This window comes from Selaginella moellendorffii, unplaced genomic scaffold (genome assembly GCF_000143415.4).
Source record: "Selaginella moellendorffii unplaced genomic scaffold, v1.0 SELMOscaffold_19, whole genome shotgun sequence".
Lineage (NCBI taxonomy): Eukaryota > Viridiplantae > Streptophyta > Lycopodiopsida > Selaginellales > Selaginellaceae > Selaginella > Selaginella moellendorffii.
This window is the reverse complement of record NW_003314280.1, coordinates 1,506,526-1,520,966: the sequence shown is the minus strand read 5'-3', so window position 1 is coordinate 1,520,966 and position 14,441 is coordinate 1,506,526. Positions and strand designations below refer to the sequence as shown.

General features: G+C 48.3%; 1 protein-coding gene across 1 annotated transcript; it reads left to right on the top strand.

The window, feature by feature from the left end:
- The first annotated feature begins 9,501 nt into the window (after window positions 1-9,501).
- Window positions 9,502-11,483, top strand: LOC9650853 (pentatricopeptide repeat-containing protein At5g64320, mitochondrial). The gene has a single exon (XM_024677393.1). It carries the CDS (start codon window positions 9,595-9,597, stop codon window positions 11,314-11,316), a length of 1,722 nt encoding a protein of 573 aa, XP_024533161.1. The 5' UTR covers window positions 9,502-9,594; the 3' UTR covers window positions 11,317-11,483.
- The last annotated feature ends 2,958 nt before the right edge of the window (window positions 11,484-14,441 follow it).

The window sequence follows — 14,441 nt, the reverse complement described above, 5'->3', positions numbered from 1 at the left end:
CAGAGACCTCTGTTTCCATCCAGCACTGGAAGCTGAAGAAAGAAACTATTGTCAATTCGAGGGGGAGGTACACCTCCAAAGGGGTGGGTGGTGCCTAATTTACAAATAACACATATATATTTCATTATTTGCCACATTTAGGGTTTGGTTTAAGCATTTTATAGGATTCAAATCCTAAAAGAGAGCCCTTCAGCACAAGAGTTTTCAAGAAGTCCACAAGCCAGCTCTGTATAGATCAGGGCAATCCCAGTGAATTCTAAATCATGGATCATTCCTAAACGTCCAGAATCTGAAAATGAAGCGAAGTTAACCAATCGATTCCTGAAGCAAAATCGCCACTCTTGTTTCTCGTGCTTGATCAAAATCCCAAGCCAACTAGTTTTTTGCTCTTGATCAGTATGTGCTAGTGAAAAGGACAAGGGCGATTGGATTTGTTCTTACCCCCTAGTCAAAAGGAGAAGCGATGGGATTTAACAACTTTCTGCAGAAGTAGCAAGTCTAAGCATATTGACGAGGTGAAGGGGAGCCTTCTTGGGAACTGTCTGAGCTTTCTTGACAACTCACAGGATAATGCAAACCAGACACAACCAGGTTTCATATGCACTGAGCAGTAGTATGTGGCAATGCGGACGTGGCAAGACCCCATGTGACAATCACATTTTGATTGTTTTAATTGCTTTTATAGCAAATTGGCACACTTTTAAGATTATGGGGATAAGAAAAGTGCAAAAACATTAATAAAGCTACACATGGGCAAGAAATTTGTGCTTGTAGGCTTGGGGAAAAATAAAATTCAAAATAAAATTCTATCATGAAATAATTTTCAATTCTTGATTTTGATCTATATAATGTTTGTAATCAGCGATTGGCAGGTGATGAGAACACGGGAATACAGGCAGGTACATGATGAAATGTAAGAACTCACAAAGACATGGAATATATTTATACAAATTCCTTTTTAAGAGAATTCTTGAGAATATTTTTCGCATTATTCTCCATGACTCTGCAAGTGGAAGTCACCTCTTTATGGATTGAGTTTGGATGTCACCTCCAAATCCCAAAAGAACTTGAGTTCAAATCCACTTATTTTTGTTGTCCTCGATTGTGTCCCTTTGGCTCCTCTCCTCTCAAACCAGCAGCAATGCTATGAGGTTACAGTGCCATAAGTGATCAAGTGTGTCAATGCATCTCTTGTAGCCCAAGTGAGTCAGTCAGGTGAGTCAGGTCAAGGGGCCAGGCATCCATCATCCTCAGCATCCAGATGGTTGGGAGGAAGCTCCTTTGCATGGGACAGTGGGATGGGAAGCATTAGGGATGACAGTGGATTATTACAGCAGTGTGCCATTGCTGCGTATGCATGTGAGTGAGTGACAACCAACCATGTCAAGGACTCCATATCTTGCTAGAAGAAGATGAAAATGATGAAGAAGAGAAGGATGAAGGCATTTGACAACAGGTTAATGCTGTCCAAAGGAAGGCCATTCATGGGATTAAAAGGAAGGCACCACATCGAAATGCCAAGGACACAAAAGCTGATTTCAAGCAGAAGCTGAATGAATTGGCAAGTTTGGCACCATTGCAACTTTGTGAGAAGGATGTCAATGGCATTGCGAGGTGGACATGAAGGTTCTGTGGGTATCATGGCTCCAATTCAGCAACGAGAATGCAAACTCATATCATCTGCCTGATGTTATGCTCAGATCGTTTGTCTATATGGAGGAATGCAAAAGCAAACCTGGAGAGGATTGACCATGTCTATACTGCAAAGAGGGACCATTTTTGGGTAGCAAAGGGACACAAGACAGAAATGGAATAGGATAGAGCTTCTCATGCTCATGAAATGGATGGGCAGATGAAATAATGTCCAGTCTATTTTGTACACCTCCATGATCCTTAGTGGCAGCAGAAGAGTTGACAACCCTCAGCACACAAGGAGGCACTCCCAGAATTCTGCAGCAGACTAGACTCTCGTTACATATGCTAGATGTTCTGCCAGCTTCAATTGATCATGGCTAGACAGTTCTACTCCTGATTAATTGTAGTAGCAATATTGCTACTATGAGTGGACTCAATGGCTAAAGAATGAGCACCCTAGGGAGAAGTGACCACATTCCACACCCCCAATCCAGTACCAAAAACGCCTTGAGCCATCAAATGGTAGCTCAGCAATCGAGAGCAAGAAACAGGAACAAAGAAAGGAAAATAACGAGCCACAAACCTGCACTCCGATACCATAAAGATAAAAAAACGAGTATATATTCATGAGTCTTTCACGCTCTATATACAACTATTCCTGATTGTTGCGTGATTCCTGGAGACCTGAGCAGATCAACAATTGCTAGCTTCCAGTGTATTGCTTCATCTATTGACACTCGACTCGTATCTTTTGACAATGTCAACACACCCTCCTGTGCCATGAACCTCTGCTCCATCAGCTTCCAGCCCTTGATTGCCCTTGAGGTCTTGAAACTGTTCTTCTTCTCTGCTCCATCAGATTCCAGTCCTTTTGCTTCCAGCCCTTGATCGCCCTCGAGGCCTTCAACCTGTTCTTCTTCTTGTTGCAACAGGCCTTCAACGTGTTCTACCGGCCCAGTCCCAGTTCTTCTTGTTCCTCTAATCCCCTCTTCCCATCTCGTTCTTCTAATCCCTGCTCGGGGTCTGATCTTGAGGGAAGAAAACGACAGCAAGCTAACGTACCTCTTATAGCTTTGCAAATTCTCTTGCGGCATTGCCGATGCCTCCACAAAGTGGAGCGATGCTCCAAATCCAACGCTCCTAAAACTTCCAACGCTAAGAATTCAAATTCCCATTATACCTTGGGAAATTAAACATTGATTGTCATTCGAGTGATATTTCAAACTCGATCGAGCAAATCCCTTGTTCCAATCCATCCAATCTCACAAACTGCTCGCATTTCCATCGCAAGCAGCAAAGAAAAGCGGAGCAAGAACAACGGATTTCACTTCAACACACACTGATTCATATATGGCTGTATATATATATACAACTTCAATCAAATCGGAAATCACCAGAGATCTGATCACGATTTGGACTGCTTGTCGTGTTCATCATTATTCCTACACTCCCCCTTCAAGCTGAGGGTGTGCTTGACACTCCAAGTTGATTCCTCAGCTTAATGAATGTGAGCTCCGAAAGTGGCTTGGTTAGAAGGTCCGCCAACTGATACTGTGAAGGAACGTATTCCAGGTGAAGATCTCCGGCTGCTACATGTTCGCGAATGAAGTGATGCTGCACGTCTATATGTTTCGTACGAGCATGAAACACAGGATTCTTTGACATGGCGATTGCACTTCTGCTGTCGCAATGTAGAATGGTCACATCTGATTGCTGTTGATTGAGTTCTCCAAGTAATCGACGAAGCCAGATGATCTCCCTTGCTGCTGTACTGGCAGCTATGTATTCTGCTTCTGCACTGGAAAGAGCAACTGTCGTTTGCTTCTTGCTTCCCCATGAAACCGGAGCACCGGCAATTATGCAGCAAATTCCGGAGGTTGAATGTCGTGTATCCAAGTTGCCAGCTCAATCTGCATCGCAGTAAGCTTGAAGAACAAGTTTGGATTGACTTGAGCATTTGTAAACCAATCCATGAGCAGCCGTTCCTTTCAAATACCTCAAAACTCTCTTCGCCATCTGCCAATGATAACAACTCAGAGACTGCATGTATCGGCTGAGGAGACCAACGGCAAAGGAGATGTCGGGGCGAGTCATGTTGGCGAGGTAGAGTAGTCCTCCAACAAGTGATCGGTAGACCGAGGGCTGATCAAATAAATCATCCATCTTGCTTGTGAACTTGATGCCAGTGACGATTGGTGCAGCCACGGATTTGCAACTTGTCATGTTGAACTGGTTGAGAAGCTTCTTCACATATTGGCACTGTGTGAGGGTGATTGTCCTGTCTGCTTCATCCCTGTCAACTTCCATCCCTAACAGCTGCCGCACAGCTCCTAAGTCCTTCATCACAAACCTGTTCATAAGCTTGATCTTCACATCCTTCAAAACAGTGTGATTGTTGCTGACAATCAAACAGTCGTCCACATAAACTGCTATCACAACAAAGTGATCACCCTGCTGAAGAAGATATAAATTTCCATCGCTGTTCAACCTCTGCATACCGAGATCCATAAGAAAAGAATCCAAACATTCATACCACTGACGGGAAGCCTGCTTAAGGCCATAAAGAGCCTTGCGAAGCTTGCAGACGAGTTCGGAACAACCGGATCCAAAAAGCTCAAAGCCTGGGGGTTGCCGCATAAATATCTCCTCCTTCAAGTTCCCATTAAGGAAGGCTGTTTTTACGTCCATGTGATGTGCGCACAAACCAAACTCCGCTGTAAAAGCCAGAAGCATTCTGATACTTGTCTGCTTCACAATTGGTGAGAACGTCTCATCAAAATCCACTCCAGGAACTTGTGAATATCCTTGAGCAACAAGTCTTGCTTTGTAACGCTGTACCGATCCATCAGGATTTCTGTGAAGCTTGAACACCCAGCGTGATCCAACAACTTCACGTCCTTTAGGAGCTTCCACCAAGTCATAAGTCTGGTTCTCATCAAGAGAATTCAACTCATCTTGCATTGCTGAAATCCACTTATCTGCATCAGGAGCTTGAATCGCTTGCTCAAAGTTGACTGGTTCAGAAGCTATTTCTGTTGCTGCAAAAGACCATTGCTTGGGATGAGGTGCTTTGCTTGATCGTCCAGATGATGTCCGCCCATAGTTCTCCACATTGAATGGTAGATCACGTGTGAGCCTGTCGACTTCTCCAGTTCGTGCACGATGAGTAGCATCGCCCTGTTCTTCAGGAAGAAAAGATTCAGAGACTGGTGTTGGATGATCATCTGCTAAAGGAGATGAGGGATAGATGATTGTCAGATCATCGTCATCTTCATCACCGTCTTCAACACCATCCCAACTCCATTCTTCTGGAGTCCAGTTCATGTTCTGATCTGAGCTTCCTTCCTCTTGAACATGATCTTTGTAGAGTGTTCCTTCATCAAAACGAACATCAGTGCTTACAAAAATTTGATGATTACCAGGCTGGTACAGGTGATATCCTTTTGAATTGGAATCGTATCCAACAAGAAAGGCCAGCTTGCTTCTGCTCTCCAACTTGCCAAGATGCTCATCCACCCTTTTTGCAAAGCTTAAACAACCAAAACGCCTGAGATGCACCACCGATTGTCTTTGACCAGTCCAAAGCTCTTCTGGGATCTTGTTGGGATTGTGAGAATGAGGGAGAAGGTTTTGAACATGCACAGCTGATCCAACTGCTTCAGCCCAAAGGAATTTTGGTAGTCCTGATTCTTGAAGGAAGCACCAAACTGCGTTCATGATTGTCCTATTCTTGCGCTTAGAGACTCCATTCTGTTGAGGGGTATGAGAGCAAGAACGCTGATGAAGAATTCCTCGTTCAGCACAGAACTGCTGAAAGGACTTGTTGACGTATTCCCCTCCTGAATCAGTACGTAAACAACCAACCCTCTGACCAGTTTTCACTTCGGCTTCTACTATGAATTGCTTGAATTTGCTAAAGACTTCATCTTTGTGACGAAGAAAGAAGACGTCCGTGTGCCTGGAGAAATCATCTGTAAATGTCACAAAATACTTCGTGCCATTTTGAGCAAACAGTCGCATGGGTCCACAAACATCTGAGTGAATGAGCTGCAAGGGACGAGTGCTTCTGGTCACAGCAGGTTTGAAAGTACAACGGGTTTGCTTGCCAAGAATGCAAGTGTGACATTTTGCTGAACTTTGAAGAACGTGGTCGTTGAAGCCATCCACAAGCTCCTGCTTCTGCATACGCCTGATGAGAGGAGGATTGGCATGTGCAAGTCGAGAATGCCAGAGAGAGCTATCTGCAGTCATGCATATCTCAGGAGCATTCGATTTTTCTCCAGAAGCTATCTCCTTCTCAAACAGGTTACCACATCTGGGAAAATGCAGTAATGGACGGCCATTTGCAAGAACTTGACATTGATGTTTGGAGAAATTCACATCCAGACCTTCATCCGTAAGCTTGGCTACAGAAACCAGATTCTTCACTATCTTTGGAACATACCACGCATTCTTCAAGAGCAGAGACTTTCTTCCCAGTGGAACTCGCACATCCCCAGTTGCGCGAACAGGTAAAATGCTTCCATCTCCCACACGAATGCACTTCCCTTTTGCAGCACGCAACTGCACAAAGTTCGACCCGCTTTGCATCAGGTGTCTCTCTGAACCTGAATCGATGGTCAGTTTTTCAGAAACGTTTGGAACTGCTACCTCAGATGATGCCGCAAGTTCCTGTGTTTCCCCTTCCTGAGCATTTGCTGCGAGCCCTATGTTCATGTGCTGCAGCCAAGCTGCAACTGGGCAATCCTTGGAGTAGTGCCTTGGCATCCCACAGGTCCAGCATTCCTGTTTGTTCTTGGCCACAAAACAATCCCGAACTGCTGCTTCTTTACCAGAATTCCCTGAATTCTGCTGCTGCTGCGGATTTCCCCTAAACCCGCGACCTCTGCCTCGTCCTCCTCTTCCACGGCCTCCTCTGTTTCGATGATTTCCAGCCCACAGAGCTGAATCAGTCCCTGACTGATTGCTTGATGCAGAAGCATTTGCTGTAGACTGTGAGATCAAAACATGGGAAGGCCTTTGATCAAAGTCCACAATCAAACCTCTCGCAGCCAGCTCCGAGCGTAAAGTTTGCTCAGCTTGTTCAAAGTTGAGCGACATCATGCGAACGGTAGGGACGAAAGAACTAAAAGAAGAATCTTGCATGGCCTCGCAAAGTGCCAGAACTTTCTTGCTTTCGTTGAACGCTGCTGGACTGCCTTCAAGCTCCATCCACAGATCTTGCATCTTGGCGAGGAACTCTTCAAAGTTCTCGCCTGGATGAAAACGGGTCTCACGAATGCAAGTCTCGACCATGCTAATCTTGGAGAGGGAAAGAACAGCATACTTGTTGTGGAGATGAGCCCAGATCTCACAAGCACACTTATGACGCAAACGCATCATAAGGGCATCTGCAAGCTTAGAAAGAATCAATCCTTTTGCTCGAGATTCCTTCTTCTCCAGCACAGCTTGTTCCCCTGGATCAAGCTGTTGTCGAGCTGCTGCAACAGAGGCACGAATTGCCTCTTCATCCACGACTTCTCCTTCCACTGAAGTTGAAGCTCCCAACGTAGCAGGGGCTCGCCGCGTACGAGCATCTTGTTGGTGGTGAAACGATTTCCCAGAGTTCTTCCATCTGCAGCACGCGCATCATTTTCTCGGACCAAGTGTTGAACCCTCTCCTCCCATCAAAGGCAGTGACTCCCTGAAGCAAGATCAATCCAACTTTGCTGCAGCTCATGATGTGAGGCACAAAGAAAGGAGAAGAAAGAGTTCAGAAACCAGCGCTCCGATACCAAGAAAGAAAAGCGGAGCAAGAACAACAGATTTCACTTCAACACACACTGATTCATATATGGCTGTATATATATATACAACTTCAATCAAATCGGAAATCACCAGAGATCTGATCACGATTCGGACTGCTTGTCGTGTTCATCATTATTCCTACAGGAAAGACTTCGACAAGCAGGCCGCAGAGCGCCGCAAGGAGGACGAATGGCGAGGAGGAGAGGAAGAGCGATGGAAGAGAAGAATCCCTGACGTGGAAGCGAGCGCCCAATCCGCGTAGCTCACATTGGGATCGCTCCATCCCCCGACGTGGCGACTTACAACCAGCTCTGATCGATAGCTTGTGCAAAGCGGGGGATCTCGAGCAGGCCCGGCTCTTCATGGCGACATGAGCGCGTCGTCACCTACAGCGTCAACGGCGGCTCGAGGTGTTACAAATATACCAGGCTAGTCATGACGTTGATGTTCAATAAAAACTTGACAAAGATCACGCATCGCCACTAATACAGTCAATGATGCTGTTTCTCTCGTGCGAAAGAAATGCGACCAAAGAGCAAGTCGAACAGCACCTGGAAGCATTCGTAGCCTGGCTTCAGCGCCAGCAGTCCCCAGTTCGCCACAGCTTGGCTGCAGTGAATCACGATCTCTTCGACTTGATGAACTCCAAGTAAATCCTTGAGAACCATCAGGTTGGGCGGTGTGGGATCTTACACGTAGAGATGAACAGTCACATCCTTGCGCTTGGTGACACCTCCAGGCACGAATGACTGCAACACAGATCGATCAGCAAGAAAGAAAAGGAAAAAACCGAAGAGAGTCTCCAGGTTGCCAAACAAATTAGATAAGAGGTCATCTTGTGTTCGCTGTTAAAACGGTGGAGGGCGAGCATCGGGACCAGAGGTGAGAACTGAGAGAGCTTGGCAATGGCATCCCTCTTCCAGTGTCCAATTAGCGCCATCTTACGAAGATTGTCTCATCGCTTGTCAACAACACAAGAGTTGTAAAAGTAAGCTGTGCTCAAATCCTCGGAACGCAGCCGGATGCTCACTCGAAAATGTTGTCCAGGTCTGCCGCTCCTTCAGCTCCTCTGCACCTCGAAGTCAGAGTGGAGGCGAGAGACGGGCGCGCGTTGCAAATCTTTTGCTAAACATTAAACAGAGCCATCAATTTCTAAAGCATTACTATTTTGAAAGCGGATAGGACACGGTAACCTGGAAATTTTTGTAGCATCACAGAAAAGGTCTCTCTTTCCAGTGATCTTGGTTCTCTATCGAGAACGTGATGATTTTCCTCAAGTCACGCAGCATGCTTTTGCTGCTTCTCCTGGTTTCTACTGTCAGTTGTGATGGATCTCAGGAGGTTTTGGATCGAAATGCAGGGGCTTTTGGAGATGCCAAGAACTTTGGCTTTAGAATTCCCAAGAGCACGATCATTTCTTCTGTTGGAGGCCATGGCTGAGAAGACCCTGGTGGTTTCCAAATCGTTTGTGCCCTCCTAATGCACCTCCTTACTGTTACAAATCCCCACCACCACAGATGGAATCGCCACCACCACCGGTTGAATCACCACCACCGCCGGTTGAGTCGCCACCACACCATCACAAATCTCCATCACCGCCAGTTGAATCGCCACCACCTCCTTACCGTTACAAGTCTCCACCACCTCCACTAAAGTGTGAAAAATCTCCACCTCCCCAGCCACCCAAGTCTCCGCTGCCACCACTACCACCACCACCGAAGTTCCCGCCACCACCACCGCCAAAATGTGAGAAATCCCCACCGCCACCACCACCAAAATGCGAGAAGTCTCCACCATTGCCACCTCCGTGCGAGTACAAATCTCCACCACCACCACCACCAAAATGTGAGAAATGTACACCATCGCCAGCTCCATACAAGTACACATCTCCACCACCACTGCAGTCCCCACCTCCATCGCCACCGTATAAATATGAGTCGCCACCACCACCACCACCATATGTGTATAAATCCCCACCACCATACTGCTGCCGCGAATCTACTGGTACCAATCACCACCGCCACCATCAACACTCAAAGAGTAAATTTGTGTCCCCTGAAATTTTTTTTTGTCCGGAGCTCCTCGCGCTCGGTGGCGGACTACAACATCGTGCTCCAGTCGCTGTGCCGCGCCGGCGAGACCGCCCGCGCGCTGGAGATCTTCCGCGGGGAGATGGCTCGCGACGGCGTAGCTCCCACCATCGTGACTTACAACACGATCATCAATGGGCTGTGCAAGAGCAACGAGCTTGGCGCAGGGATGGAGCTCTTCGAGGAGCTCGTGAAGAGAGGCCACCACCCCGACGTGGTGACTTACAACACGCTGATCGACAGCTTGTGCAAAGCCGGGGATCTGGAGGAGGCACGGCGGCTCCATGGCGGCATGAGCTCTCGAGGTTGCGTCCCAAACGTCGTCACCTACAGCGTGCTCATCAACGGGCTGTGCAAGGTCGGCCGGATCGACGAGGCGCGAGAGCTCATCCAGGAGATGACGCGGAAGAGCTGCGACGTTCTTCCAAACATCATCACTTACAACTCGTTCCTCGACGGGCTTTGCAAGCAGTCCATGACGGCCGAGGCGTGCGAGCTGATGAGGAGCTTGCGAGATGGGAGCTTGAGAGTCTCTCCAGACACCGTGACTTTCAGCACGCTGATCGACGGGCTGTGCAAGTGTGGCCAGACCGACGAGGCTTGCAACGACGACATGATCGCAGGTGGCTACGTCCCAAACGTGGTGACTTACAACGCGCTCGTGAACGGGCTGTGCAAGGCCGACAAGATGGAGAGAGCCCACGCCATGATCGAGAGCATGGTGGACAAGGGCGTCACCCCGGACGTGATCACCTATAGCGTACTCGTCGACGCCTTTTGCAAGGCCTCCCGCGTCGACGAGGCTCTGGAGCTCCTCCACGGCATGGCGTCGCGGGGATGCACGCCAAACGTGGTGACTTTCAACTCGATCATCGACGGACTCTGCAAGTCGGACCGATCGGGCGAGGCCTTCCAGATGTTCGACGACATGACGCTCAAGCACGGCCTGGCCCCGGACAAGATCACGTACTGCACCTTGATCGATGGCCTCTTCCGGACGGGGCGGGCGGGTCAGGCCGAGGCGCTGCTCGACGCCATGCCCGACCCGGACACGTACGCTTTCAACTGCTGTATCAACGGACTTTCCAAGCTCGGGGACGTGTCGAGAGCGCTCCAGGTCTACAACCGGATGCTCGTGCCTGACAAAGTCACCTTCAACATTCTCATCGCGGGGGCTTGCAAGGCCGGCAACTTCGAGCAGGCGTCCGCGCTCTTCGAGGAGATGGTGGCCAAGAACATGCAGCCGGACGTGATGACTTTCGGCGCGCTCATCGACGGGCTGTGCAAGGCGGGACAGGTGGAGGCCGCGCGGGACATCCTCGATCTCATGGGGAATCTCGGAGTTCCTCCAAACGTGGTGACTTACAACGTGCTTGTCCACGGCCTGTGCAAGTCGGGCCGGATCGAGGAGCCCTGCGAGTTCCTGGAGGAGATGGTGAGCTCCGGCTGCGTGCCCGAATCCATGACTTACGGCTCGCTCGTCTACGCGCTCTGCCGGGCCTCGAGAACCGACGACGCTCTCCAGCTCGTGAGCAAGCTTAAGAGCTTTGGCTGGGATCCCGACACCGTGACTTACAACATCCTCGTGGACGGGCTGTGGAAGTCGGGGAAGACCGAGCAGGCGATCACTGTTCTTGAGGAGATGGTCGGCAAGGGCCACCAGCCGGATTCGTTCACCTTCGCGGCTTGCTTCGGTGGTCTCCACAGATCTGGGAACTTGGCCGGGACGATGGAGCTGCTGCGAGTGGTGCTGGCCAAGGGGATGCTGCCGGACGCCACCACTTGCAGCTCCATCCTCGACTGAGTTTGCCGGTCGGGAAAGCTAGACGACGTCAAGGCCTTGATCAAAGAATTTGAGGCTTCTTCTCCAGCCGCGGCTGCTCTATCGCTGTGCGCTGCAAGGGTGGAAGAAGTTTCTTTGGCAGGAAAAACTTGTACAGACGAAGAATCCAGTGAAGTTTGTGTATAAGAATGCCCTTACAAACAAATCACAACTCTTTTCCTTTGGAGATGTTGAGTTGTTGGTGAGCCCTCCTCCTCTACTACGAACTTTGCCCAACGGATCGCACCATCAGCAAGCGCACAGCAGAGGTCTACAGAGCTCTATTCGACGGCAAATGTGTGAACGTGGCTCATCATCTCCACGAGCTCCTTCTCAAGCTTCTCGACCGTGCCATCCTCACCACACTCAACAAGAAAACCATGCAGACAGTAATGTTCCCACTGCTGGTAGCTCTACACCAAGCTCTTCCCAACAAGCAACCGTGGACAACCCAAATGAACTCTGAAGAACAAAGCGACAGCTCCGAGGATCAGTCAGGATCAGAAGGAGCAACTCCCAGCAAGAAACCGAAGCCAACATCTTAACAATCAGGCTCAACTCACTCCAGCAACACCAGCTCCAGCAATAAACACTTCAACAATTCAACTCCACTTTGCCACCACCTCACACACAACACACCAGCGAATCCAGCTCAAAAGCCGCTGCTCTGAGAGCACCTCATCATCAGTGACAATGAAGACAACTCACACCAGCTTCCACACTCAATAAAGGGATGAAATTAAACTTTGAAGAAGTAAAAGAACCAAAGAAGTAAAAAAACCAAAGCATAAAATAGCTTTTTAGCATTAGATCCACTTGAATCAGCCCCAAAACTGACAACTTCTCACCAACAATTCAACATCTCCAAAGGAAAACGTCAGCTGGCCAGCTGAGAACGTTATTTTTACCGCCCTGACCCCCTCAATATGCTCCACGAAAGAAAACATCGACTACCTTTGCTGATCACTCGCAGAACATGCAACCATGCCTCCTCCAACAAATGCCATGAGCAGCATCAGCACCCCTTCAACAAAATTTCAAGCGGAAGATTTGCGCCGTTCAACCCCAACGGATACATTAATTTCAGTGCCACATCTGGGCCGTTCATCCAGCATCAATCCAAAATGCACCACCTCAAAGAATCTGGACCAACCACGCCACCCACATCCAACGGAACAGATTAACTTCAAATCACAGGACCAAGAACACAGTGAACCCTAGCAAGGAATACCAGGATCACGGAGTAGTAGCCATGCCTCAGCCATAGAGTCAGGTACACTGTGATTACAATGAGATCAGGAAGGAGTACAAGGATAAACTCTGTGATCTGAGCTATTGCACCCGCAAATTGTTTGAAGCCCTCGATCAATGCATGCACTGCGAGCTCCACAACCAAGTGAACCACTTCCCAACAAACCAAAGCTAGAGGTGAGGAGGTTCGTAGGTGGTTTGCTTGGTCGTGAAGCTCATAGTGCAGCAAAGGCAAGCTCACAACTCAATGAAGGGTATTAACCAAAACCCCAGGCTCAGGGGACTCTAACCCTGAACCCAAGGCTGCATTAGATTTGATCATGCACAGCATATACCATTCATTATCATATGCTGCCAGCCTTTTAAAGGGGGGAATCCGAGTTGTGGATCCTTATCTCCATTCATTGTTTTCATATTAATACATAACACTCATTCACTCATCTTTCCCTCTCAACCCCTAGAGATCAGGCCCTTTCCCCTTTTGTTTTCTCACTAGCAGTAAATATCCAGCGAAGAAGAGTATCCACACCTCTTTAGAAGCTATTACAATCTTGGAAGTACTTGGTAAAAGCTCGCCAACGTTTTCTTTGATTTAGAAACTACAAAAAGTGATACGTTGCCAAGCTCAGGCATTGCTAACTAATAAAGCCAGTGATGCAGTTCTCACGTGCAAAAGAAATGCGACCAAAGTCGAACAGCACTCTGGAAGCATTTGTAGCGTGGCTTCAGTGAGAGAAGTTCCCAGTTCGCCACAACTTCGCTGCAGTGAGCCACAATCTCTTTTACTTGATGAACTCCAAGTAAATCCTTGAGAACCATCACGGTGGGCGGTGTGGGATCTTGCACGTGAAGATGAACAGTCACATCCTTGCACTTGGTGACACCTCCAGGCACAAATGACTGCAACATAGATCAATTAGCAAGAAACACAAGACAAAAAAAACAAAACGAACCTGAAGAGAACAGCAGTCAGTATGTATTGTCTCCAAAGCCAAACAAAGAGAAGAGACTGTCCATGGTCATCTTATGTTCGCTGTTAACTGAGGGAGCTTGGAGGTGTCACCAAGCGTAAGGATGTGGCTGTTCATCTTCACGTGCAAGATCCCACACCGCCCACCGTGATGGTTCTCAAGGATTTACTTGGAGTACATCAAGTGGAAGACATCGTGATCCACTGCCGCCAAGTTGTGGCGGACTGGGAACTCCTGGCACTGAAGCCAAGCTACGAATGCTACCGGGTGCTGTTCGACTTGCTCTTCTTTTTTCCTGGTCGCATTTTTTCACGCGTGAGAAGTAGCAATGCCTGATCTTTGTCAAGTTCTTATTGAAAATCAACTGCATGACTACTAAGTTTCACGAAAGATGAATTGGTACCTCTTGTGGTTTTGCGAGTCACGATGTTGATGCTCGTCCTTGTGAGTTTTCTGCACAGGTTCCACTGGAGCTACCGCCACATAGAGAGGAGACTGGAGTCCTCTCGCTCCCACCTCTTTGAAATAGAGAGAAAAGTTTATGGTTAGAGTCAAGGACAGCATGAAATCCTGCACCGGCGCCAGGGATTTGGAGAGAGGGAGGAGGATCCACATCCACACAGGATATGGCTCCAATCCAATCCTCGTGTGGCCAGTAGCTTGATCAACATGTATGGGAAATGTGGCAATGGAGGCTCAATGGGTTTTCGATCGAATCCAAGACAGGGTTGTAGTGGTCTGCGTTTCATTTGAGTGTTTTGCGTTGATCTTTCCTATCAAGAGTGGACAGCCATGATTCTTTCTTGCCTTAGATCTCTTTTCAAGATGATTCGTGTAAAAAGATGTTACGTCCTGCTCCAGATGCTGCTAGCTTCGTGCCCGAAC

Bases quoted from the DNA above. Each gene is read 5' to 3' on its own strand.
- LOC9650853 (XM_024677393.1), top strand. From the start codon at position 9,595: ATGGCTCGCGACGGCGTAGCTCCCACCATCGTGACTTACAACACGATC.